This window comes from Salvia miltiorrhiza, chromosome 4, assembly GCF_028751815.1.
Source record: "Salvia miltiorrhiza cultivar Shanhuang (shh) chromosome 4, IMPLAD_Smil_shh, whole genome shotgun sequence".
Lineage (NCBI taxonomy): Eukaryota > Viridiplantae > Streptophyta > Magnoliopsida > Lamiales > Lamiaceae > Salvia > Salvia miltiorrhiza.
This window is the reverse complement of record NC_080390.1, coordinates 53,432,488-53,458,643: the sequence shown is the minus strand read 5'-3', so window position 1 is coordinate 53,458,643 and position 26,156 is coordinate 53,432,488. Positions and strand designations below refer to the sequence as shown.

Sequence of the window (26,156 nt, the reverse complement as noted above, 5' to 3'; positions counted from 1 at the left end):
TATATAATCAAATCGAGTTTTTCAAATATATAATTTGGACTGGAGAAATTTGAATGTTTAACTAATTAACTTAGCATAGACTCTCATTTGTCACGAAAATAAATGTTGGGCCTGGTTTAGGACAATGAAAATGGAATTGAATGGCAAATGAACATATCATTTGTTGTGTGATTTTATTATAGCCCTTAAATAAGAAAAAAAATTATTTAACTCTTATAGCTCTAAATTAATTTCTCAATTAGATAATTAGTAGCTTTATAGCCTTTATTGTAGGAGTGTGCAAAACCAAATCAGACTAAAAAAATAGATCGAACAAATATTTTTCAGTTTGATTCGATTCGGTACGAAAAAAAAAAAAGAATAGTCTTTGATACAAAAAACAGCCATATTTGGTTTCGGTTTCCCAATCATGGGTAGATCGGGAATTGAAAAAACACCTTCTCGGCTCGGTCTCGGCCCCCTCCTCTTCCTAAGCTCAAGCGCTGAGCCGCCACCATCCTAACACCTCACCCTCTGCGCGGCTGTGTGACGGCACACTACTGCGGCAGGCCTCCCGACCCTTCCCTCTCGATCTCGGTTTAAAGAGATTCAATTTCGATTTAATGAGTTGGATCAGTTCGGTTCTAAACCAATGCACAACTCTATTCATCTGTGTACCCTCTATAAATTTGTACGAAGAAAATTCTCCTGGCCTTTCTCCTTGGCCTCCATAAATTTGTGAATAAAATTCCTGTAGCCTCTCTATAATTCTTTCATAATTTTAATTAATAATTAAAAGTTAAAATACATATTAATTCAAATTAATAATACTAAAAATAAGGGAAAAAAGTCGCTTTCATTCTTCCACCTTTCACATTTTACCATTTTACATTAACCGTGTAACCAAACAGCCCACCGACTTCCAAGCCGTCCATCTCTATAAATACATACCCCTTCAATTCTCCCCCATCTTCTTCATTGGTCTCAAAACCGCCACCTTCTGAGACGAGCGCAGCGCGAAATAAGTTTCTTTCAAATCCCAAAAAATTAATTACTCAACAGAAATCAACAATAATTTGAAGTACTGAAAAACCATAATTTGTTTTTAATTTTGAAATTATTACTAGCATCATAAATCATAATCGAAAACCTAGGGTACAATTTCCGGTGTCGCAATGGATCTGCGGTTCCCCTTCTCGCCGGCAGAGGTTGCGAAGGTCTGCGTCGTCCAATTCGGCATACTAAGCCCCGATGAGATCGTAATTCTCACTTCCTCGAATGTTTTGAACTTTCAGTTTCAGTATTGAGTCTGTGTTTGAGTTGGAATCGGTTAATGACGGTCTGTTGTTCTATGGTGTGTTTTATAGAGACAAATGTCAGTTGTGCATATAGAGCACAGCGAGACGATGGAAAGAGGCAAGCCGAAGATCGGTGGTTTGAGCGACCCGCGTCTGGGGACGATTGATCGGAAGATGAAGTGCGAGACTTGTATGGCGAACATGGCTGATTGCCCCGGTCACTTCGGTCACCTTGAGCTCGCCAAACCCATGTTTCACGTTGGGTTCATGAAGACTGTGCTCAGTATTCTCCGCAGTGTCTGCTTCAATTGCTCCAAGATTTTAGCTGATGAGGTATTGTACGTTTCCCGAGTAGTTAGATTGAAGTTTATGGACGCTTTCGGTTTAAGTAGCATGAATTTGTACAGTCATCTTCACTTGATTGATATTGGGTATGACTATTGATTCTGCTGTTGTGAGGCCTGGGTAGCAGACTGTGAATTTTTCAGAAGCATATAGCATATGCTGGAGTAACGGGAAATGCTTATTTCATTTATATATTAGTATACTAGGAGGTCAGATTTCTGTCTTATTCATGACCATCCTGAACTGTGCAACTGATCAGATGGCCCTGTTCTTTAATTGTAACATTCTTATTACTTGCAAGAGTGACTGGATAGTAAGACTTATGACTAGCAACAATCCAGTTTTAGGCTTCTTTGGTTCTATTATGTCTTCAATAACTGTGTTACTTTTAATTTTTTCTAGGAGGAAACCAAGTTCAAGCAAGCAATGAGAATTAGAAATCCTAAGAATAGATTAAAGAAGATATTAGATGCCTGCAAAAACAAATCAAAATGCGAAGGAGGTGATGAGATCGATGTGCGAGGTCAAGATTCTGAAGAACCTGTGAAGAAGTCTAGGGGTGGATGTGGTGCTCAGCAGCCTAAGATTTCTATCGATGGGATGAAGATGGTCGCTGAATACAAGATTGAGAAGAAGAAAAGTAATGACCAGGATCAGATGCCTGAACCTGTTGAACGGAAACAGCTTCTCTCTGCAGAGAAGGTATCAATGTATTATATATCATAAATTGCCAGAGAATAGGGATATTCAAACTTTTTACTCCAACCTGGATAATGCGATAGGTTAATTAATGCATTAATTTCAGCAATCTCTAATTTTTTTTAGGTGCTCAGCATACTGAAGAGAATTACTGATGAAAATTGTCAGTTGTTGGGCTTGAATCCAAAATATGCTCGCCCTGACTGGATGATTCTTCAAGTTCTTCCAATCCCTCCTCCTCCAGTTAGGCCTTCTGTAATGATGGATACTTCCTCTGCGAGTGAGGCACGACCTCTCCTTTTGATCTCTACAATTTTATTGGGGCTTAGATTACCCCTAATAATTGGACTACCTTTACAATTCCTATGGATCAGAATATCAGATAAGTGTTTCAGGTTCTGTTCAATGAAAACTGGTTAAGTCGGTCAATTGCACGTTCCTCAGATTGCTGCTTTTAAGTTGCAGGAGAACCGATATTAGAATCAATTTATGCAGGATGATTTAACTCATCAACTGGCCATGATCATTAGGCACAATGAGAACTTAAAGAGGCAGGAGCGGAATGGGGCTCCTGCACACATCATCTCAGAGTTTGCACAGTTGCTGCAGTTCCATGTGGCTACATACTTTGATAACGATTTACCTGGTCAACCAAGAGTATGGTTATATTATTTCAGTATATTGAGACTGTGGATGCAGTTCCTGGAACATCATTTATCTAACAAGTGAAGTATCCTTGTATACATCAGGCTACCCAAAGATCTGGCAGACCCATTAAATCAATATGTAGCAGGCTTAAGGCAAAAGCTGGTAGAATCAGAGGTAACTTGATGGGTAAGCGAGTAGATTTTTCGGCTCGGACTGTGATTACACCTGACCCAACAATCAACATCGACCAGCTGGGTGTGCCTTGGAGTATTGCCTTAATCTTACATATCCTGAAACTGTAACTCCATATAACATCGAAAGGTTAGGCACTCTTACCTTATTTCTTGATAGTGATCCCTCTATACTTTTTGGTTATTCTTGTTAACCAGATATTGACCTTGAAAACAGATTGAAAGAGCTTGTGGAATATGGACCTCATCCCCCTCCTGGTAAAACTGGCGCAAAATATATTATTAGGGATGATGGACAGAGGCTTGATCTCCGGTACTTGAAAAAGAGTAGTGATCAGCATCTAGAACTTGGATATAAGGTGAGACTCCCAGCTATATAATTGAGAATGATCAAGCATTGGATTCCTTTTGACACCTGATTCCTATTATTTGATGGTATAGGTTGAGAGACATTTAAATGATGGAGACTTTGTCCTGTTCAATCGGCAACCGAGTCTCCATAAGATGTCCATTATGGGCCACAGAATCAAGATTATGCCATATTCAACATTCCGCTTAAATTTGTCTGTTACCTCACCCTACAATGCTGATTTTGATGGAGATGAAATGAATATGCACGTGCCCCAGTCATTTGAAACTAGAGCCGAAGTTCTGGAATTAATGATGGTTCCAAAATGCATCGTGTCACCTCAATCAAATCGACCTGTAATGGGAATTGTTCAGGATACACTACTAGGATGTCGCAAAATCACTAAGAGAGATACTTTTATTGACAAGGTAACATCTGATTTTCTTTTCCACCATTATGTAATTTTAGGTAAGTGTCCACATTCATTCTGAAATCACTGTCTGTATTGTGCACAGGATGTTTTTATGAACATCCTTATGTGGTGGGAGGATTTTGATGGCAAAGTACCTGCTCCAACAATTCTGAAACCTAAGCCTCTTTGGACTGGGAAACAAGTATTTAATTTAATCATACCAAGACAGATAAATCTATTAAGGTATTCTTCATGGCATCAAGAAACTGAAAAAGGATTTATTACTCCTGGGGATACTCAAGTACGGATAGAAAAAGGGGAGTTACTTTCTGGCAACCTATGCAAGAAAACACTTGGGTCATCTAGTGGAAGTCTCATACATGTTATTTGGTACGTTCTTTCTGGAATTTTTGAAGTACTATCAAAAAATGGATATTTTTTCTTTGCTGACAAAACACTTTATCTATATCCATGCTTTACTTACTCCGTCTGAAAATGTAGAAGAGAAGAATAATAAAAGTAATACCATTTCCAGAAAGCGTTCCTTTACTTACTCCGTCTGAAAATGTAGAAGAGAAGAATAATTTTCTTCAAAAGTTTAAAACTACATGAGGATCTTTTTGAAAAATTCTGTACTCTAACAATTTAGCTTTTGCATATGTTGGTCTTCCTCCACTCGTAGTAGCTCTTCTGTGTCGAATATTATAGCATTTGTGACATCCAAACATTTGATATGGTCCATGAAATAAGGAGTAATAATAATGAACTGAAAGCCCATGAAAGATTCTTTATTCGTATTTATGTGTTTAATATAATGTATACTGGTCTCAGGGAAGAAGTCGGTCCAGATGCAGCTCGCAATTTTTTGGGACATACACAATGGCTTGTCAATTATTGGCTTTTGCAGAACGCTTTTAGCATGGGAATTGGTGATACAATTGCTGATCATGATACAATGACGAAGATCTCTGAAACTATTAACAAAGCTAAGAATGAGGTTAATGAGCTTATCAGGGCTGCACAAGAAAAGCAATTGGAAGCTGAGCCAGGAAGAACAATGATGGAATCGTTCGAGAACAGAGTTAACCAGGTTTGTTGAAAAATGTGATTTCCTTGCTGCAGCCTGATGATTCCTGATATATGTTTTGTGCCTTCAGGTGTTGAATAAGGCTCGTGATGATGCTGGAAGCAGTGCTCAGAAGAGCTTGGCAGAATGTAACAACCTCAAAGCTATGGTCACTGCAGGGTCTAAGGGAAGTTTCATCTCAGATGACTGCATGTGTGGGTCAGCAGAATGTTGAAGGCAAGCGAATTCCTTTTGGTTTTGTGGATCACACACTTCCACACTTCACCAAAGATGATTATGGTCCAGAGAGTCGTGGTTTTGTGGAGAACTCATATCTTCGAGGATTGTCTCCTCAAGAGTTCTTTTTCCATGCCATGGGTGGTAGGGAAGGTCTTATTGACACTGCAGTGAAAACTTCTGAGACTGGATATATTCAGAGGCGATTGGTGAAGGCTATGGAAGATATCATGGTTAAGTATGATGGGACAGTTAGGAATTCGTTAGGTGATGTGATTCAGTTTCTGTACGGGGAAGATGGTATGGATGCAGTTTGGATTGAATCACAGCATTTGGAATCACTGAAGTTGAAGAGATTAGATTTCAATGACATGTACAAATATGAGACTGATCACCCAAACTGGAATCCTAATTATATGTTGCCTGAAGTTGTGGAAGATCTGAAAACGATTCGTGAAATTCGCAGTGTGTTTGATGCAGAGGTTCAGAAACTTGAAGCCGATAGGTATCAACTTGGAACAGAGATTGCCACCACGGGTGACAATTCTTGGCCCCTCCCTGTCAACATCAAGAGGCTTGTTTTGAATGCACAAAAGACGTTTAGAGTTGATTTTCGGAGACCGTCTGATATGCATCCAATGGAGATTGTAGAAGCTGTTGATAAGTTACAAGAAAGGCTTAAGGTGGTTGTTGGTGATGATTATCTGAGTTTGGAAGCACAGAAGAATGCTACTCTTTTCTTCAATATATTGCTTCGTAGTGCTTTAGCAAGTAAAAGGGTCCTGAAGGAGTACAGACTTACCCGTGAGGCTTTTGACTGGGTAGTTGGCGAGATAGAATCCCGTTTTCTTCAGTCACTTGTTGCTGCTGGAGACATGATAGGATGTGTAGCTGCACAATCCATTGGTGAACCTGCTACACAGATGACCCTCAATACATTTCACTATGCTGGTGTGAGTGCCAAGAATGTTACTTTAGGTGTTCCAAGGTTGAGGGAGATTATTAATGTTGCTAAGAATATTAAAACACCCTCTCTCTCGGTATACTTGAAGCCTGGTGTAAGAAAAACTCAGGAGAATGCCAAAAATGTCCAGTGCGCTCTGGAGTATACAACCTTGCGGAGTGTAACACAAGCAACAGAGGTATGGTACGATCCAGATCTTAAGAGCACTATTATTGAGGAAGATATTGAATTGGTGACGTCCTACTTTGAGATGCCAGATGAAGATGTTGACCCCGACACGATCTCTCCGTGGTTGCTTCGCATAGAGTTAAACAGAGAAATGATGGTGGATAAGAAACTCAACATGGCTGATATTTTCCATAAGATTAATAGTGTATTTGATTGGTTATCTTTTTTGCCAATTTAATGATGATAATGCTGAAAAGCTTATCCTTCGTATTCGTATTAAGAATGAAGACCCTAAGGGCGAGCTGGATGATGAATCGGCTGAGGATGATGTCTTCCTCAAAAAGATTGAGGGTAACATGCTTACAGAAATGGCTCTTCGAGGCATACCAGATATCAATAAGGTGTTCATAAAGAATGGCAAGGTGAATAAGTTTGATGAAAATGAAGGGTTCAAGGCTGAGAATGAGTGGATGCTAGACACAGAAGGTGTTAATCTTTTAGCTGTAATTTGCCATGAAGATGTAGATGCAAGTAGGACAACAAGCAATCACTTGATTGAAGTTATTGAAGTTCTTGGCATTGAGGCAGTTCGCAAAGCCTTGCTCGATGAGTTGCGTGTTGTTATATCGTTTGATGGGTCTTACGTGAACTATAGACATTTGGCTATATTGTGTGATACTATGACATATCGTGGTCACTTGATGGCCATCACCCGTCATGGTATCAATCGCAATGATACTGGCCCCATGTTGAGATGCTCCTTTGAAGAAACAGTGGACATTCTTCTTGATGCTGTTGTGTATGCAGAAACAGATTACCTCAGGGGTGTCACTGAGAATATCATGTTAGGACAGCTTGCACCTATTGGCACAGGTGATTGTGCTTTGTATATGAATGAAGAGATGCTAAAACAAGCTATGGAGATCCCTCTGCCCAGTTATATGGAAGGTGGACTGGAGTTTGGCATGACTCCTGGTCGTTCACCCATCTCAGGGACCCCATATCATGATGGCATGATGTCCCCAAATTATATGCTGACCCCAAATATTCGGTTATCTCCTGTTTCAGATGCTCAGTTTTCTCCATATGTGGGCGGGATGGCGTTTTCTCCTACATCGTCTCCAGGGTACAGCCCGTCATCTCCTGGATACAGCCCCACCTCACCTGGGTACAGTCCTACTTCCCCTGGTTACAGCCCTACGTCCCCAACATATAGTCCTAGTTCTCCTGGATATAGTCCTACAAGCCCTGCCTATTCTCCCACAAGCCCATCTTATTCACCAATGTTTCCTTCCTACAGCCCAACGTCTCCGAGCTATAGCCCTACATCTCCGAGCTACAGCCCAACTTCCCCAGCATACAGCCCAACCTCACCTGCTTATAGCCCAACTTCTCCGGCTTACAGCCCCGCGTCTCCCTCTTACAGCCCAACCTCACCTGCTTATAACCCAACTTCTCCGGCTTACAGCCCCACGTCTCCCTCTTACAGCCCAACCTCACCCTCTTACTGTCCAACCTCTCCATCTTACAGCCCAACCTCTCCATCGTACAGCCCAACCTCACCTTCATACAGCCCTACCTCTCCTGCCTACAGCCCAACTTCACCTGGATACAGTCCCACCTCACCGACTTACAGTCCTGACCTCACCAAGTTACAATCCTTCAGCAAGGTATAGCCCTTCACAAGCATATTCACCTACAAGTCCAAAAATCACACCTTCAAGTCCGTACAGTCCATATTCTCCGAGTTCTCAGGTAACTTTTGGCAAGCCTTATTTTAATTTTTGCTCTTCAAGTTTGCTAACAAATATAACCTTGGTTAAATGTATTACTCTGTTTCTATACTTGATTGTCCACAGAGGAAGCTGGATAAATTGTTCCCTAGAGTATTACTCTTTTTGTTTTATTTCCCCGACAAGACTAGGATATATTCTGAACTGGTGAAACTCTCTTTCAAATGCTACCTTGACATATTATTTTCTGTGGTTTTGCAGCCCAACATCACCATCTTTTTCTCCTTCCAGTCCAAGCAGGTATATTTACCTTTGCTTATTTTGCTTTCTTTTCCATCCTGCTTTCACCATAGGCCAAGCGAGTTCGAATAGATTTGCTGATTTTGTGATTGTGTTGGTATTGTTTACATGGCTTAGTGTGGTAAATGAAACTGACAAAGGGAAGGTGGAATGAGGATTTGTTGCATGGGACACCCTACCCTAACCCAATCATTTTCATACCAGGCCGGCAGTCGGGCAGCTGAACTCCGCACGTGGCGTATAAGTCCCGTGTCACTTTATAACCTCTTTTTTAATTTGTAGTCCATTTGTTTGGTCTCATAGCTTTCCAATTTGGCTAAGAGAGATTGTTTAACATGGCATTCTTTCATTCGTATAAAGTTTTTTTTTTGTTCCCCTTTTGAAGTAAAATACTAATAGTGTCATCATGTTTTGTGGCAATGTTAATCCATCCATTTTGTTATTTTATTTACTAAATTGCTTATAACTAAAATAATGCATGCATAGATAAGCCATGCGCAGCTGAAGCCAAGAATGTAAGAAACCATCTCAATGGAAGAGGATTTTTTGTATATATGAAAACTACGTCGTTTATTATAAATCCAACAAGCTCCCCCGAAGTGGGCACCACACTTAAAACTACGTTGTTTATTATAAGTATGCACTATACTCCCTCCGTTCCAAACGAAATGTACTGTTTTCCTTTTTGGGCTATCCCAAACGAAATGTCATGTTTCCTTTTTTGGCACTACACTCTCTCTCTATACTTAATATTTAAATAATTTTCACCAACCCACTTAATCTATTTTATACACATTTCTTAATTTCCGTATCCGAAAAGAAATAGGACATTTCGTTTGGGACGAATGGAGTATTATTTATCAGCATGGCATAATTTCTGGCATAAACTGATGCATTATCATATATATGTATTGTTCAATATGGAAATCAATCATGATCATTTAATCAAATTAATAGACCAGATTGATTCTTAGTTCCCACGCTAGTTATGTTACCTAGTCGCTTATTATTTTTGTAGGAAAAATATGTTACCAATCATAGCTCATTTATACTCCATTTGTTAAAATTTTGTTGTAGAATTAAGGGGATGTTTGGATAAGCTTGTTTTAAGAAATTTATAATTGTAGCAATTTATAAAATGTTTCAAAATTTGAAAAATGTATTTTTGTAAGAGCTTATAAGTTGTGAAAGTATTTATATGATTGAGTTAACTTTTTGCAAAACGTGGTTTAAAGTGTATATGATGAAAATAATAAAGTATAATTGAATAATTTTTGTAAAATATATTACTCCCTCAGTTCCATTTCAATATGTCATGAATCCTTATTTGGACGTTCCAATTCAATAGGTCACTTCCTAAAATGAAAAATCATAGTATATAACAAACACCCTCGCACAACTCATTATGTACATCAAATATCATTGTGATCCCACAAAATTATCTCTACTCTCTCCTACTTTTTTCACAAATTTACTCTAAAAAAAGCTACTTTCTCTCTCGTATTTTATTATAAACTATTCGCTTCTTAATATCTATGTCCAGGCCTTGTCTTGTGGCCTATTGAATTGGGATGAAGGAAGTATAAAATTATGAAAAAGTAATTTATGGTAAAAAGTTTGTAGTTTGAAAAGCTTATAAATTGTAGAAACTTATTTGTAGAGCTTGTAAACTACTATCTTCGTCCCAACTTTTAGTATTCATATTTCCTTTTTTGGCCGTTCCATATTTTGATATTCATTTTTATTTTTAGTAAAAGTAGGTGGGACCCTTACTCCACTTTAATTATTTTAACACTTCACGTAAAATGCGAGACCCTTATTCCACTCACAACACACTTAACAACTTTATTAAAACACGTGTCATTCTTAAATTGATACTAAAAGTTGGGACGAAATGAGTATTTATGTACTTATTTTACCAAATATTTGGAATTAACACTCCCTTCATTTCTCAAAGATCTTTATAAGGGAGGGTGACATGAATTTTAATAAAAATTAATTGTATACTTGATAAGTGAAAAATGAGTCTTACAAAAAATGAAAATTATAAGGATAATAGTTGATGAAATTATGTTTAAAAATAGATTAAGAAGATTTTTTAATAGATGGACCAAACGAGAGGAAGATGTCCGAGGGATTCCAGCTCATAACTGTGTAGCCAAACAACCCCATTAAGCGCCGACTTCGAAGCCATCCATCTCTTTAAATACCCCTTCAATCCCCTCATTCTCTTCTTTGGTCTCAAAGCCGCCTCTCCTCCTTCAGAGAAGAGCGCAGCGTGAAAAAAGTTTTCTTCAGAAACCCCAAAAATCAGTTACTTAACAGAAACCGCGAATAATTTGAAGTACTTGAAAACCATATTTGTTTCTAATTTTGGAATTATTATATATCAGCTAGCATAATAAATCATAATCGAAAACCCTAGGGTAGAATCTCCGGTGTCGCAATGGATCTGCGGTTCCCCTTCTCGCCGGCAGAGGTCGCGAAAGTCCGCGTCGTCCAATTCGGCATTCTCAGCCCCGATGAGATCGTAATTCTCACTTCTTTGAATGTTTTGAACTTTCAGTTTCGGCATTGAGTGTGTGATTGAGTTGGAAATGATGGTCTATTGTTTTATGGTGTGTTTTGTAGAGACAAATGTCTGTTGTGCATATAGAGCACAGCGAGACGACGGAAAGAGGCAAGCCGAAGATCGGTGGTTTGAGCGACCCGCGTCTGGGGACGATTGATCGGAAGATGAAGTGCGAGACTTGTATGGCGAACATGGCTGACTGCCCCGGTCACTTCGGTCACCTTGAGCTCGCCAAACCTATGTTTCATATTGGCTTCATGAAGACTGTGCTCAGTATTCTCCGCAGTGTCTGCTTCAATTGCTCTAAGATTTTAGCGGATGAGGTATTGTACATTTCCCGAGTAGTTAGATTGAAGTTATGGACGTTTTCGGTTTAAGTAGTATGAATTTGTACAGTCATGCTCACTTGGTTCATATTGGGTATGACTATTGATTCCGCTGTTGTGAGGCCTGAGTAGCAGACTGAATATTTCAGAAGTGTATAACATATGCTGGATTCACGGAAAATGCTTATTTCATGTATATGTTCGTATACTAGGAGGGTCAGACTTCTGTCTTATTCATGACCATCCTGAACTGGGCAACTGATTTAATTGTAATATTCTTATTACTTGCAAGAGTGACTGGATAGTAAGACTTATGACTAGCAACAATCCAGTTTTAGGCTTCTAGGTTCTGTTATGTCTTCAATAATTGTGTTACTTTTATAGAAATGCATATTGGTAAGATAGAAGCAGTTTGAGGTGTTTCATCATCTGGATGCATCTCCTAGGAGTGTTGCTGTTGTAAAAGTTAGTTATTTTCATTATTGCCTGAATATTATACTTCAAATGGAAATAAAGTTACTTGGAAGTTGGAACAATCGTTTTCTTTTGCAATGTATTTTGATCCCTTGTTAATTTTTCTAGGACGATCCCAAGTTCAAGCAAGCAATGAGAATTAGAAACCCTAAGAATAGATTAAAGAAGATATTAGATGCCTGCAAAAACAAATCCAAATGTGAAGGAGGTGATGAGATCGATGTGCGAGGTCAAGATTCGGAAGAACCTGTGAAGAAGTCTAGGGGTGGATGCGGTGCTCAGCAGCCAAAGATTTCTATAGATGGGATGAAAATGGTTCGCTGAATACAAGATTCAGAAGAAGAAAAGTGATGACCAGGACCAGATGCCTGAACCTGTTGAACGAAAACAACTTCTCTCTGCAGAGAAGGTATCATATATCATAAATTTACAGAGAATAGGGATTCAAACTTTTTATTCCAACCTGGATAATGTGATAGATTGATTTATGCGCTAATCCCAACAATCTCTATTTCCTTTTTGTTTCAGGTGCTTAGCATACTGAAGAGAATTACTGATGAAGATTGTCAGTTGTTGGGCTTGAATCCAAAATATGCTCGCCCTGACTGGATGATTCTTCAAGTTCTTCCAATCCCTCCTCCTCCAGTTAGGCCTTCTGTAATGATGGATACTTCTTCTCGGAGTGAGGCATGACTTCTCCTTTTGATCTCTACAATTTCATGGGTGTTTAGATTACCCCTAATTGTTCCTTTAGGTCAGATAAGTGTATCGGGTTCTGTTCACTGAAAACTGATCAAGTCAATCAATTGCATGTTCCTCGAATTGCTGCTTTTAAGCTGCAGGAGAATCTAATAATTGTATCAATTTATGCAGGATGATTTAACTCATCAACTGGCCATGATTATTAGGCATAATGAGAACTTAAAGAGGCAGGAGCGGAATGGGGCTCCTGCACACATCATCTCAGAGTTTGCACAGTTGCTGCAGTTCCATGTGGCTACATACTTTGATAATGATTTACCTGGTCAACCAAGAGTATGTTATATTATTTCAGTATATTGAGACTGTGAATGCAGTTCCTGGAACATCATTTATCTAACAAGTGAAGTATCCTTGTATACATCAGGCTACCCAAAGATCTGGCAGACCCATTAAATCAATATGTAGCAGGCTTAAGGCAAAAGAAGGTAGGATCAGAGGTAACTTGATGGGTAAGCGAGTAGATTTTTCGGCTCGGACTGTGATTACACCTGACCCAACAATCAACATCGACCAGCTGGGCGTGCCTTGGAGTATTGCCTTAAATCTTACATATCCTGAAACTGTAACTCCATATAACATCGAAAGGTTAGGCACTCTTACCATATTTCTTGATAGTGATCCCTCTATACTTTTTGGTTATTCTTGTTAACCAGATATTGACCTTGAAAATAGATTGAAAGAGCTTGTGGAATATGGACCTCATCCCCCTCCTGGTAAAACTGGCGCAAAATATATTATTAGGGATGATGGACAGAGGCTTGATCTCCGGTACTTGAAAAAGAGTAGTGATCAGCATCTAGAACTTGGATATAAGGTGAGACTCCCAGCTATATAATTGAGAATGATCAAGCATTGGATTCCTTTTGACACCTGATTCCTATTATTTGATGGTATAGGTTGAGAGACATTTAAATGATGGAGATTTTGTTCTGTTCAATCGGCAACCGAGTCTCCATAAGATGTCCATTATGGGCCACAGAATCAAGATTATGCCATATTCAACATTCCGCTTAAATCTGTCTGTTACCTCACCCTACAATGCTGATTTTGATGGAGATGAAATGAATATGCACGTGCCCCAGTCATTTGAAACTAGAGCCGAAGTTCTGGAATTAATGATGGTTCCAAAATGCATCGTGTCACCTCAATCAAATCGACCTGTAATGGGTATTGTGCAGGATACACTACTAGGATGTCGCAAAATTACTAAGAGAGATACATTTATTGACAAGGTAACTTCTGTCATCATGATGTAATTTTTAGGTAAGTGTCCACATTCAATTCTGATATCGCTGTCTGTATTGTTCGCAGGATGTTTTTATGAACATCCTTATGTGGTGGGAGGATTTTGACGGCAAAGTGCCTGCTCCAACAATTCTGAAACCTAAGCCTCTTTGGACTGGGAAACAAGTATTTAATTTAATCATTCCAAGACAGATAAATCTATTAAGGTATTCAGCATGGCATCAAGAAACTGAAAAAGGATTTATTACTCCTGGGGATACTCAAGTACGGATAGAAAAAGGGGAGTTACTTTCAGGCACCCTATGCAAGAAAACACTCGGGTCATCTAGTGGAAGTCTCATACATGTTATTTGGTACGTTCTTTCTGGAATTTTTGCAGTACCATTTCTGCATTTGGTGGGTTTTGAAAGGAAACTATTGTCTCCTAAACGCCCTCCCAACTTATCCATATCATGAATTGGGGCTGATTGCGGGTAACATACCTGAAGTATCTAGTAGCAAAATGTAATAAGTGGAAAGTTGGGTAAAATGGAGGTATGGGGCTGTTTGCGGGTCACATTTTTCGTTCAACCTTAAATTTAAGAGCAAAAGCATGGCTTCCACTTTTATCTTCTGAAGAATTAATGTTGTATTAAATTGGTCCATTGCTCTATGGGCAATGGGGATTGGGAGCATATGTATGCAAATACTTTAAATGAAGTTAGTGTCTTTTATTTATATATTTTCGGATCTGACAATGTGTTGATTGAAGAAGTAATACTTTCAAAAGAACTTACTTGTGTTACCAATGAAATACCCTCTCTTTTCAACAGCAAAAATATTCTCCTTTTGGGACAAAAAAATGGGTACTTTTTCTTTGCAGACAAAACACCTTTATCAATCTCCATGCTTGCACTCATTATAGATATCAATAAAACTAATGCCATTTCAAGAAAGTGTTCCTTTGCTTACTCCATCGGAATTTGTAGAAGAGGAGAATAATTTTCTTCAGAAGTTTAAAACTACATGAGTATCTTATTGAAAAATTCTGTACTCTTAACAATTTTAGCTTTTGCATATATCAGGTCTTCCTCCACTCAGTAGTAGCTCTTCTGTGTTGAATATTATAGCATTTGTGACATCAAAACATATGATATGGTACATGAAACAAGGAGTAATAAATATTATAATAATGAACTGAAAGCCCATGAAGAGTTCTTTATTCATATTTATGTGTTTAATATAATGTATACTGGTCTCAGGGAAGAAGTCGGTCCAGACTGCAGCTCGGCAAATTTTTGGGACATACACAATGGCTGGTCAATTATTGGCTTTTGCAGAACGCTTTTAGCATGGGAATTGGAGATACAATTGCTGATCATGATACAATGACGAAGATCTCTGAAACTATTAACAAAGCTAAGAATGAGGTGAATGAACTTATCAGGGCTGCACAAGAAAAGCAATTGGAAGCTGAGCCAGGAAGAACAATGATGGAATCGTTCGAGAACAGAGTTAACCAGGTTTGTTGAAAAATTTGATTTCCTTGCTGCAGCCTGGTGATTCCCTTATATATGTTTTGTGCCTTCAGGTGTTGAATAAGGCTCGTGATGATGCTGGAAGCAGTGCTCAGAAGAGCTTGGCAGAAAGTAACAACCTCAAAGCTATGGTCACTGCAGGGTCTAAGGGAAGTTTCATCAATATTTCTCAGATGACTGCATGTGTGGGTCAGCAGAATGTTGAAGGCAAGCGAATTCCTTTTGGTTTTGTGGATCGCACACTTCCACACTTCACCAAAGATGATTATGGTCCAGAGAGTCGTGGTTTTGTGGAGAACTCATATCTTCGAGGATTGTCTCCTCAAGAGTTCTTTTTCCATGCCATGGGTGGTAGGGAAGGTCTTATTGACACTGCAGTGAAAACTTCCGAGACTGGATATATTCAGAGGCGATTGGTGAAGGCTATGGAAGATATCATGGTTAAGTATGATGGGACAGTTAGGAATTCGTTAGGTGATGTGATTCAGTTTCTGTACGGGGAAGATGGTATGGATGCAGTTTGGATTGAATCACAGCCTTTGGAATCACTGAAGTTGAAGAGATCGGATTTCAATGACATGTACAAATATGAGATTGATCACCCAAACTGGAATCCTAATTATATGTTGCCTGAAGCTGTGGAAGATCTGAAAACGATTCGTGAAATCCGCAGTGTGTTTGATGCAGAGGTTCAGAAACTTGAAGCCGATAGGTATCAACTTGGAACAGAGATTGCCACCACGGGTGACAATTCTTGGCCCCTCCCTGTTAACATCAAGAGGCTTGTTTTGAATGCACAGAAGACCTTTAGAGTTGATTTTCGGAGACCGTCTGATATGCATCCAATGGAGATTGTAGAAGCTGTTGATAAGTTACAAGAAAGGCTTAAGGTGGTTGTTGGTGATGATTATCTGAGTTTGGAAGCACAGAAGAATGCTACTCTTTTCTTCAATATATTGCTTCGTAGTGCTTTAGCAAGTAAAAGGGTCCTGAAGGAGTACAGACTTACCCGTGAGGCTTTTGACTGGGTAGTTGGCGAGATAGAATCCCGTTTTCTTCAGTCACTTGTTGCTGCTGGTGAAATGATAGGATGTGTTGCTGCACAATCCATTGGTGAACCTGCTACACAGATGACCCTCAATACATTTCACTATGCTGGTGTGAGTGCCAAGAATGTTACTTTAGGTGTTCCAAGGTTGAGGGAGATTATTAATGTTGCTAAGAAAATTAAAACACCCTCTCTCTCGGTATACTTGAAGCCTGGTGTAAGCAAAACTAAGGAGAAGGCCAAAAATGTCCAGTGCGCTCTGGAGTATACAACCTTGCGGAGTGTAACACAAGCAACAGAGGTATGGTACGATCCAGATCCTAAGAGCACTATTATTGAGGAAGATGTTGAATTTGTGACGTCCTACTTTGAGATGCCAGATGATGATGTTGACCCCGACAAGATCTCTCCGTGGTTGCTTCGCATAGAGTTAAACAGAGAAATGATGGTGGATAAGAAACTCAACATGGCTGATATTTCCCATAAGATTAATGCTGAATTTGATAGTGATCTGACGTGCATATTTAATGATGATAATGCTGAAAAGCTTATCCTTCGTATTCGTATTATGAATGATGAAGCCCCTAAGGGTGAGTTGAATGATGAATCTGCTGAGGATGATGTCTTCCTCAAAAAGATTCGAGGGTAACATGCTTACAGAAATGGCTCTTCGAGGCATACCAGATATCAATAAGGTGTTCATAAAGAATGGCAAGGTGAATAAGTTTGATGAAAATGAAGGCTTCAAGGCTGAGAATGAGTGGATGCTTGACACCGAAGGTGTTAATCTTTTAGCTGTAATTTGCCATGAAGATGTAGATGCAAGTAGGACAACAAGCAATCATTTGATTGAAGTTATTGAAGTTCTTGGCATTGAGGCAGTTCGCAAAGCCTTGCTGGATGAGTTGCGTGTTGTCATATCATTTGATGGGTCTTACGTGAACTATAGACATTTGGCTATATTGTGTGATACCATGACATATCGTGGTCACTTGATGGCCATCACCCGTCATGGTATCAATCGCAACTGATACTGGCCCCATGATGAGATGCTCCTTTGAAGAAACAGTGGACATTCTTCTTGATGCTGCTGTGTATGCAGAAACAGATTACCTCAGGGGTGTAACTGAGAATATCATGTTAGGGCAGCTTGCACCTATTGGCACAGGTGATTGTGCTTTGTATATGAATGAAGAGATGCTAAAACAAGCTATTGAGATCCCTCTGCCCAGTTATATGGAAGGTGGACTGGAGTTTGGCATGACTCCTGGCCGTTCACCCATCTCAGGGACCCCTTATCATGATGGCATGATGTCACCAAATTATATGCTGAGCCCAAATCTTCGGTTATCTCCTGTTTCAGATGCTCAGTTTTCTCCGTATGTGGGCGGGATGGCGTTTTCTCCTACATCATCTCCAGGGTACAGCCCTTCATCTCCTGGATACAGCCCGTCATCTCCTGGATACAGCCCCACCTCACCTGGGTACAGTCCTACTTCCCCTGGTTACAGCCCTACGTCCCCAACATATAGTCCTAGTTCTCCTGGATATAGTCCTACAAGCCCTGCGTATTCTCCCACAAGCCCATCTTATTCACCAACGTCTCCTTCCTACAGCCCAACATCTCCTAGCTATAGCCCCACATCTCCGAGCTACAGCCCTACATCTCCGAGCTACAGCCCAACTTCTCCAGCATACAGCCCAACCTCACCTGCGTATAGCCCAACCTCTCCGGCTTACAGCCCCACGTCGCCGTCTTACAGCCCCACATCACCCTCTTACAGCCCTACATCCCCCTCTTACAGCCCCACCTCTCCATCTTACAGCCCAACCTCTACCTTCATACAGCCCAACCTCTCCATCGTACAGCCCAACCTCACCATCATATAGCCCAACCTCACCTGCCTACAGCCCAACTTCGCCTGGATACAGTCCCACCTCACCAACTTACAGTCCAACCTCACCAAGTTACAATCCTTCAGCAAGGTATAGCCCTTCACAAGCATATTCACCAACAAGTCCAAAAATCACACCTTCAAGTCCGTACAGTCCATCTTCTCCAAGTTACAGGTAACTTTTGGCAAACCTTATTTTAATTTTTGCTCTTTAAGATTGCTAAGAGATTAAACCTTTGCTAAATTTATTAGACACTGTTTCTTTCCTTGATTGTCCACTTGGGAAGACTGCTGAACTTGTTGCCTAGAATTTATTTGTTTGTGCCTTAGGTGGAAGAGAGAGTTTTCTTTGGTAGATTAATGAAAATCATTCGTGACTAGTTTTTCAGTATTCTCATTGGATCATGCCAGAACAACTAATAATTAATTATAATGGTTGATGGTTGATTGATCAAGTTGGCACCTGCTTCATTTCGTTGTCTTTTGTTTTATTTCTCTACAAGATTAGGATATGTTCTGAACTGGCGAAACTCACTTTCAAATGCTACCTTGTTTTGGTGCAATTTGGTTCGTGTTTTGATATATTTTTTTCTGTGGTTCTGCAGCCCAACATCACCATCTTATTCTCCTTCCAGTCCAAGTTATAGTCCAAGCAGGTATATTCACCTATGCTTATTTTGCTTTCTTTTCCATCCTGTTTTCACCATAGGCCAAGCGAGTTCGAATAGATTTGCTGATTTTGATTGGGTTGGTATTGTTCACATGGCTAGTGTAATAAATGAAACTACTCAAAGGAAGGTGGAGTAGGGATTTTTGGGACACCCTAGCCCAATCTTTTCAGGCTGGTAGTTTCCACATTTGACACTACATGATAGAAGAGATCCAATCTGGCTTATAAAATAAATCACCAAGTGAACTGTTTTACATGAATATATCCCTTCGTTTAGCATCGGAAAGCACCTTATCATCCTTGGCAAGTTGGCTTATCTAACCATGATTTTTTTTTTCGCAAGTAAGAAAATTAGATTAGGTAAATACTCCCTTCATCCCAATAATAATGTCCCAAAAAAATGGGGCACGCAAATTAAAAAAATGTAGATAAAGTAAGAGAGATAAAGTAAATGAGGAGAGATAGAGAGAGTAGTGAAAAATTAAGAGGGAGATAAAGTAAATGAGGAGAGAGATATAGATAGTAGATAAAGTAAATTATTTCCTTTTTTGGGTTGGGACATTAATGAGACGCCCAAAAACGAAATTTGGGACGTTATTATTGGGACGGAGGTATTTCATCTTTTCATCGTAAATGTCTGTACCATTGACAGAATGTTATATGATTTTTTATGTTTGACACAAGGTAACTGCAAAATAAATATACGACTTTTGCAACCTAAAATGTTATCATCGGATTATGATTGTTTCACCGGAGTCTTAGCAATATTGTTTCAGACCTCTTTTCCCTCATCATATTATGTTTACTCGACTGGCATTGTTTCTATCATTTGAACATTGTTAATAATTAATGCACTTCACAGTTGGCTCAAGGCTTCTGGTAATTACTTTACCACAAGCATCAATCTGTACTCAAGATTGTTTACATAATGAACTTTCCCGCTAACTGGTGAAATGTGAATTTTCAGCCCGTACAGTTCAGGAGCAAATGCAGGCTATAGTCCAAGCTCGCCACAGTATAGGTGAGTTAAGATTAAATTCCATTTGAATTTATTTCCGTCTGTTGTGTTCATACCTTTTTTTCTTTCTCTGGCTCGTCTGCAGCCCCAGTGGTGGATACTCCCCTAGTGCGCCAGGGTACTCCCCATCGTCCGCCAGCCAATTCTCCACGCAAATGGATGACAAAGATGACAAGAGTGTGAAGGATGACAAGGGCAATCAGTAAAGTGCAGTAAGGTTTCTTGATCCTACAAGTTATTGTTTTAGGTTGTAGGAGATATTACCGGAGAACATATGAATGCCATGTTGCCGAGTTGTGGGCCATTATTACCACTTGGATATTTGACATTTATGAGTTGGGATTTATCTCTGTTTGTACATCCCAGAGATTTGTTCTTTTGGTGAATCTCCTACTTTTAGTACATAAATGTCAATGCCAACAACAGCAATGAATCTATAATTAGCTTCATTTGTTGCAGGTATTTGGCATTTCACTAGCATGTATGCCCAAGTTTGCCGGTTCAAATATGTATGTATGACCCACATATGCTGTTGATCGCTCTGATAGTGAGATTGATTGTTATAAATTACTCCACTTAGTTCTGTACTTGGATAAAAACAAATGATCCAAGTTTTGTCTTACTTGGAAGAGTTCACCTGGATCTTCTGAGATTTTCTTGAGGATTCTTTTAAATGCATAATAACCAGAAATCTCATCTTTTCCATAACATATTTAGTGCTCGTTTGGTTCAAGTAGAGGAATGGAAAGGGAATGGAATCAAATAAAGGAGTGGAATGGTAATAATAATCATTACTTTTATTGAGTGTTTGGTTTAACAATGGAAATGAATCATTAGTAAATGATTCCCTTTCTTTTGTTTCCCCTCTATTTTGAGAGGTAACAAATTGGGTGATTGGGTTACCCTCAAGTAAGGGTAATGATTATCTCATTACTAAAACCAAACAACAAGTAATGGATTCAATTACTTGATTCCCTTTCCAACCTCTAAAAACACTCAACCAAACGTGGGCTTAGGGGCGTTTACTTTGCATGATAAAGTATTTTTATCATCAAGAGTACCCTTTTAATAAGATAAGAATTCAGCAAAATTAATTTAAATGATAAAAATAATCAAGGGTTTTGGGATATTCGAAAGTTTCAATTCATCAAAGTAAATAAAAGATTAGTTTTACTATTTGTATCTATCAAAACTAATCATTCCAAGTAAATGCCTTCATAGTTGTATTCTAGTTATCATTATTAAATTTTTAGTTGAATCATTCTTAAATTGATTTAGGTTACACGTACCCAAATTTTTAGTAATGGACGCTATGGCACGTATCTCCAAGTTCCAACTAACATCTAACTCAATGACTTAAAACGTTGTTTATTCCAACTATATCTAACACAATATTAAAACTCATTATTAGAAACTCAACTAGAAATGCTTAAATAATACTCTCTCCGTCCCAACGAAAGCGGTGCGCTTCTTTTCGGCGCGAGATTTGAAGAGAATAAGATTGCAGTGTAAAAGCGTATAAAGGTGTGTGAGGCCGCATTATTTATTGTGTAAAATTATTACCAAGAAAGTAAATGCACCACTTTCGTTGGGACGGCTCAAAAAGAAATACGCATCGCTTTCGTTAGGACGAAGGGAGTAAGAAAATGAGATAAAATATTTGTAAAGGTCCTAGGGCTGAGTCTACAACCTTCACAATTATGTTTATCAAATAAAAAAATAAAGCAATAATGAAATTAAATTTATTAATCCTATGTTGGTTAATATTCTTTTTTTTAGAAGGTTAATATATTATTGCTGTTGTTAATATGACAAAATTCACTATAACTAGTATATTTAAATGAATTGAAACTTTGGGATATCTCAAGACTATTGATATTTTTATCATTTAAGCTAGTTTTTGCTTTATTCATATTCCATTAAAATAGTGAAATTGAAAAAAATCATACGCTTAAGGATAAAAAATATTTAATTATATATTTTATTAATCATGCAAAGTAAAACCCGAGAGCAGGACTCCAATAAGAAAATATCAACATATCTACATGAGTGATTTCATGGCAAAACTTGTAAATTTTGAGGACAACTTTGAAAATGAAATGCAAAATGAAAATGGATCTATATTTAGTGTGTTTTAATGGTTTAGGGTCTAGGACAATTAGCCTTTTTTAATTTTTTTTTGACAAATTACATACATAAATAAAAAAAATAAAAAATTACACGATGATAGACTTCAACTCAGGTCTTCAGACCTTGGATATTGATCATCTATCGCTAAACTAACACGCACCCACATTAACCCCTTTTAATTTTAACCCCTCTTTTCCAAGAATTCAAGTAAAACCCTAATAAAAATCCCGTGTACCGCCGCCACCTCTCGAAAGTGGAGAAATGAGGCCCATTCTAAAACACTATGAAGCCCAGCCCACCCAAAGATATGCATATCTAATATTAATATTAATATTAATATTTATTTATACGGAGTAATAAAATAAGAGCAAAAATCAAACAGTACGCACGCGAGCTCCATATAGAACAAACAACAATAAATCCGCAATTTGCAGATTAATTTACACACTCCCTCTCTCTCTCTCTACTCCCTGCATTGCGGCTAGGGTTTTCACCAAACCCTACCTCCTTCACTTTCTTTCGACCTTCTTCACCTTTTCTAGATCTCTCAGCTCTCTATTCGCCGCCAAAATGAGTGAACGGCGTGATTAGCGGTTTCACAATCTGAAGGCCAGAGGTTTGCTATCGGTGCTGTGGGGGAGAAATGGCGACGGCGAATCCTTTCGACTTGTTGGGGGACGATGATGCTGAGGACCCGTCGCTGATCATAGCTGCTCAGCAGCAGAAGGTGGACCCGAAGAAAACCGTAGCTCCGTCGGCTGCGGGTAAGCAGCCGCCGACGCAGGCGAAGCTCCCTACGAAGCCTCTCCCACCGGCTCAGGCTGGTGAGACCTCTATCTTATTTCCTGAGATGTTAGAAAAGACATTAATGTGATTGGTAGAATTTATTTATTTTTATCCTTTCCTTTCCTGCTATTATGTGTCAGGGTGTAAGTGTGGTAGCTGTTCTTGCAAATTGTTTTGGTGAATTAGGTACATTTTTATCGTAAATGGCTGCAAAATATGTTTAATCAGGAAATGGAACTTCAAAATTATTTAACTTGCTTATATATTTTTTTTATGAATTTTCTTCTTACATGTTATCGGACCAAAGTCAGCCTTTTCTTGCAATTGGTGGCTATGAATTAAAATTGGCATTTGTCTCTGCTCCAGAACTTTGTATTCGAATTGCAGTGTTCGCAATCCAGGAATCTGTTCGAATCCCTTATGATTTGTTAGCACTTATGGTTTAAAAATATCTTTGTTTTATGGCGATTTATTACCAGGTTTAGTTTTATACGTTACAAATTTCTGTTATCAATTTGGTTTAACTCTCAACCACATTGCCCTATCCATATATTCACCCAGCCTTTATGTACCTTTGAGTAGTCAGGGAGTCAAAATCTGATTCTGCAAGAGTAGGTCGTGGTGGAGCACGTGGGCGTGGGCGTGGCAGTGGTGGTGGGTCTTACAGAGACTCATCCCAGAACGAAAACTCTTATGGAAACAGGGAATTTTCTGTTGGTCAAGGTGCATCTGATGATGCTGATGCTGGAAAGTCTTATGAAAGACGTGGTGGTTATGGTGGACCTCGTGGGTCTTTCCGAGGTGGTCGCAGAGGTGGTTTCAGCAATGGAGATGCGGGAGAAGGCGATCGTGATCGCCCTCGTAGGCCAATGGATCGCCGTAGCGGAACTGGTTATGGGTATATCCTCTTCGCATATGGCTTATTTCCCATTTGGCATTATTTTTTCGATTATTACTGTCTGCTAAGTTAAATTTTTATTTAGATATGAGCCAAAAAGGGAAGGAGCTGGCCGTGGAAACTGGGGAACTCAGTCTGATGAACTGGTCAAGTGAGTATTACCTTCCTGCATTCTACCATTAATTAATGCAGTTGTCATATTGTAATATCTTTGTTTCTCTAATACCTATTTTTCTGTAGTGTGGCTGAGGGTGTTCCTTCTGAAGGTGAGAAGGTTTTGGATGTTGAGAGGCCCTCTGGAGAGGATGCTGCTATTGCAGTAGATGGAGAGAAGGAAGCTTCCCAAATTGAAGTTGAAGAGAAGGAACCTGAGGATAAGGTGAAGGGAGATATATTGTTTTATATTTTGCTCTATAGTGTTCGAATTAAATTCTTATGAGGATCTTAATCTTTGTCATTCTTCATTTTGACAATTCCAATGATCTGGTTCTGATATGCGGCATATCCCTTTTAAATTTGCTATTGAGGGTCCTGGTCAAATGTCTATCAATGGACCTATTATATATACTTGCTTAACCAAGACGCGTTTCTACACTTCTTATACTGATACTGTTTCTAGGCAAAATGTGAAATTGATGCTGATATCACTAAAACTAATTTTAGAGAGCCTTTTGTTAATATTGCAATTTGTCTGATATATCATTACTTATTCAGGCAGAGATTAGTGATCTACGAGTCACTTCCTTATCCACTGATTTCATTTAAAGCTTACCCTTGATTTGATATAGTGATTTAATATCTAAAGATTCTAAACAATAGGAGATGACCCTGGAAGAATATGAGAAGATTTTGGAAGAGAAAAGAAAGGCTCTGCAAGCCCTTAAAACTGACAGCAGGAAGGTTGATGTCAAAGAGTTTGAGTCCATGCTACAACTTTCAAACAAGAAAGCTGCTGATGATATTTTCATCAAACTGGTAATTGACTTGCACTTCTTAGTGAATGAAGTTATACTTCTTACACTTGTCAAGTTTATTTCTATTTCTTTTTTGAGCTTCAAGCTATGAGTTACATTTAATTTAGCAAATCATTTGCGCATGATTACTAACTCAATTTTGAATGGTTCACTTTCTTAGGGTTCTGAGAAGGACAAAAAGAAAGAGTTGGCTGAGAAAGAAGAAAGAGCCAAAAAGGTCTGTTTCGTATGTTAAACATGTGTAGGTTGAGTAATAATATACTTCAAGCAAATAAATTGGTTAGTGGCTAACATATGAAATCATCTGCTGGATTGACTGTCAAGCTTATTTTCTGGCTTCTACTACTGTTTTGATGGTGTTCCACCTTCTCTGAATTATGGTGGACAATTCAAAATCAGCTGTTATTTGTAACCACCTCGAAATATTTTTCCCAATTTTAGATTACTTTTGATATGATTTAACGCTCAAGTTGTTTGATGCGAATGCTTTTATAAAAAATAACAAAATTAATATACACATGAATTTGTTTATGGATGGAATTCCACTTTGCTAAGGACGGTATTCCATGTGAGCCTTCTATAATCCAATATAGTTATTTCTCTTGTAATTTTTGGTTTTGTATTTTTCAGTCTGTGAGCATCAATGAGTTCCTGAAGCCTGCTGATGGCGAGAAGTTCTACAATCCTGGTCGTGGTCGGGGCCGTGGACGTGGTGGTCCAAGAGGTGGTTATAGTGGAGGCAGTGAGATGAGCGCTGTGAGAGCACCAGCCATTGAAGATCCAGGCCAGTTCCCCACCTTAGGCGGTAAATGAGTTGGTTCTCTTGTCTTGCTCCTGCGTTTTATCTCCCATACCATACAATACAAGGTTGAGCAGGAGTATAACTGGAATAATGTTATGTGTATTGAAAGTCGAAAAGAATTTCACGCTTAAAAATGTATATCTATGGCGTCTCCTGTGATGTCCATGTAGTAGTGTTTCTCTAATCCCATACTGTGTTTTTCCAGATTTTCCATAGTTAGAGTGGAATGTTACTTTTTTATGATTCTCCAGGTATTTTTGTTACTCAGTTTTGTTTATGAATATGACAGATTTACTTCGTTTATCATTTCTAATTTAAAATTGTGTGCTGGTAGATTTAAATTTGAGACCTTTGTAGTTTTGTTCTTGCCTGCAACCAAAAGATCTGTGTTTTGAACAGATGGATTTGATTATCATTCTAAGTAGAAAATCTATCCAACAATTTTCATGAGAAAATTGACTAAGATTTCTTTATTTTATTAGTGTTAGGGATTAGTTTGCTTTAGTTCTTAAGTATCAAAATGCAATATCCCTTTAACAAGCATAAGATTCAATTGCCTTGCAGTTCCACTAGAAATTTGAATTACACTTGAAACATTTTTCTGGATTTTATTACTCGCCTTCTATTCATGAACTAATGGTTTTGGTAGT

The 26,156-nt window shown here is 38.7% G+C and overlaps 3 protein-coding genes across 3 annotated transcripts; all 3 read left to right on the top strand.

Moving 5' to 3' along the window:
- The first annotated feature begins 958 nt into the window (after positions 1 to 958).
- Positions 959 to 8,769, top strand: LOC131020592 (DNA-directed RNA polymerase II subunit RPB1-like). Its single transcript, XM_057949506.1, is given in 16 exon segments — positions 959 to 1,238; positions 1,347 to 1,610; positions 2,025 to 2,324; positions 2,448 to 2,606; positions 2,817 to 2,978; positions 3,071 to 3,239; positions 3,242 to 3,290; positions 3,378 to 3,519; positions 3,602 to 3,937; positions 4,025 to 4,311; positions 4,753 to 5,011; positions 5,079 to 5,182; positions 5,184 to 6,570; positions 6,572 to 7,995; positions 7,997 to 8,389; positions 8,507 to 8,769. Coding segments are annotated over 15 exon segments (5,430 nt in total). The 5' UTR covers positions 959 to 1,154; the 3' UTR covers positions 8,301 to 8,389; positions 8,507 to 8,769.
- A 1,840-nt stretch (positions 8,770 to 10,609) lies between these two features.
- On the top strand, positions 10,610 to 20,626 carry LOC131020589 (DNA-directed RNA polymerase II subunit RPB1-like). Its single transcript, XM_057949504.1, is given in 19 exon segments — positions 10,610 to 10,919; positions 11,021 to 11,284; positions 11,870 to 12,079; positions 12,081 to 12,170; positions 12,290 to 12,448; positions 12,635 to 12,796; positions 12,888 to 13,108; positions 13,196 to 13,337; positions 13,420 to 13,755; positions 13,835 to 14,121; positions 15,010 to 15,037; positions 15,040 to 15,270; positions 15,339 to 16,973; positions 16,975 to 17,361; positions 17,363 to 18,169; positions 18,171 to 18,403; positions 18,834 to 18,884; positions 19,866 to 19,919; positions 20,002 to 20,626. Coding segments are annotated over 19 exon segments (5,502 nt in total). The 5' UTR covers positions 10,610 to 10,835; the 3' UTR covers positions 20,123 to 20,626.
- A 1,778-nt stretch (positions 20,627 to 22,404) lies between these two features.
- Positions 22,405 to 25,812, top strand: LOC131020590 (RGG repeats nuclear RNA binding protein A-like). The gene is made up of 7 exons (XM_057949505.1): positions 22,405 to 22,870; positions 23,415 to 23,730; positions 23,816 to 23,881; positions 23,971 to 24,109; positions 24,550 to 24,705; positions 24,865 to 24,921; positions 25,335 to 25,812. Exons 1-7 carry the CDS (start codon positions 22,690 to 22,692, stop codon positions 25,515 to 25,517), a joined length of 1,098 nt encoding a protein of 365 aa, XP_057805488.1. The 5' UTR covers positions 22,405 to 22,689; the 3' UTR covers positions 25,518 to 25,812.
- Positions 25,813 to 26,156: the final 344 nt, after the last annotated feature.

What these genes read in the sequence shown, in the direction of transcription:
- LOC131020590 (XM_057949505.1), top strand. Translation starts at nt 22,690, where the DNA reads ATGGCGACGGCGAATCCTTTCGACTTGTTGGGGGACGATGATGCTGAG. An exon ending in TCTCCCACCGGCTCAGGCTG is followed by an intron (nt 22,871 to 23,414) that starts GTGAGACCTCTA and finishes ACCTTTGAGTAG; the next exon opens with TCAGGGAGTCAAAATCTGAT. An exon ending in CGTAGCGGAACTGGTTATGG is followed by an intron (nt 23,731 to 23,815) that starts GTATATCCTCTT and finishes ATTTTTATTTAG; the next exon opens with ATATGAGCCAAAAAGGGAAG.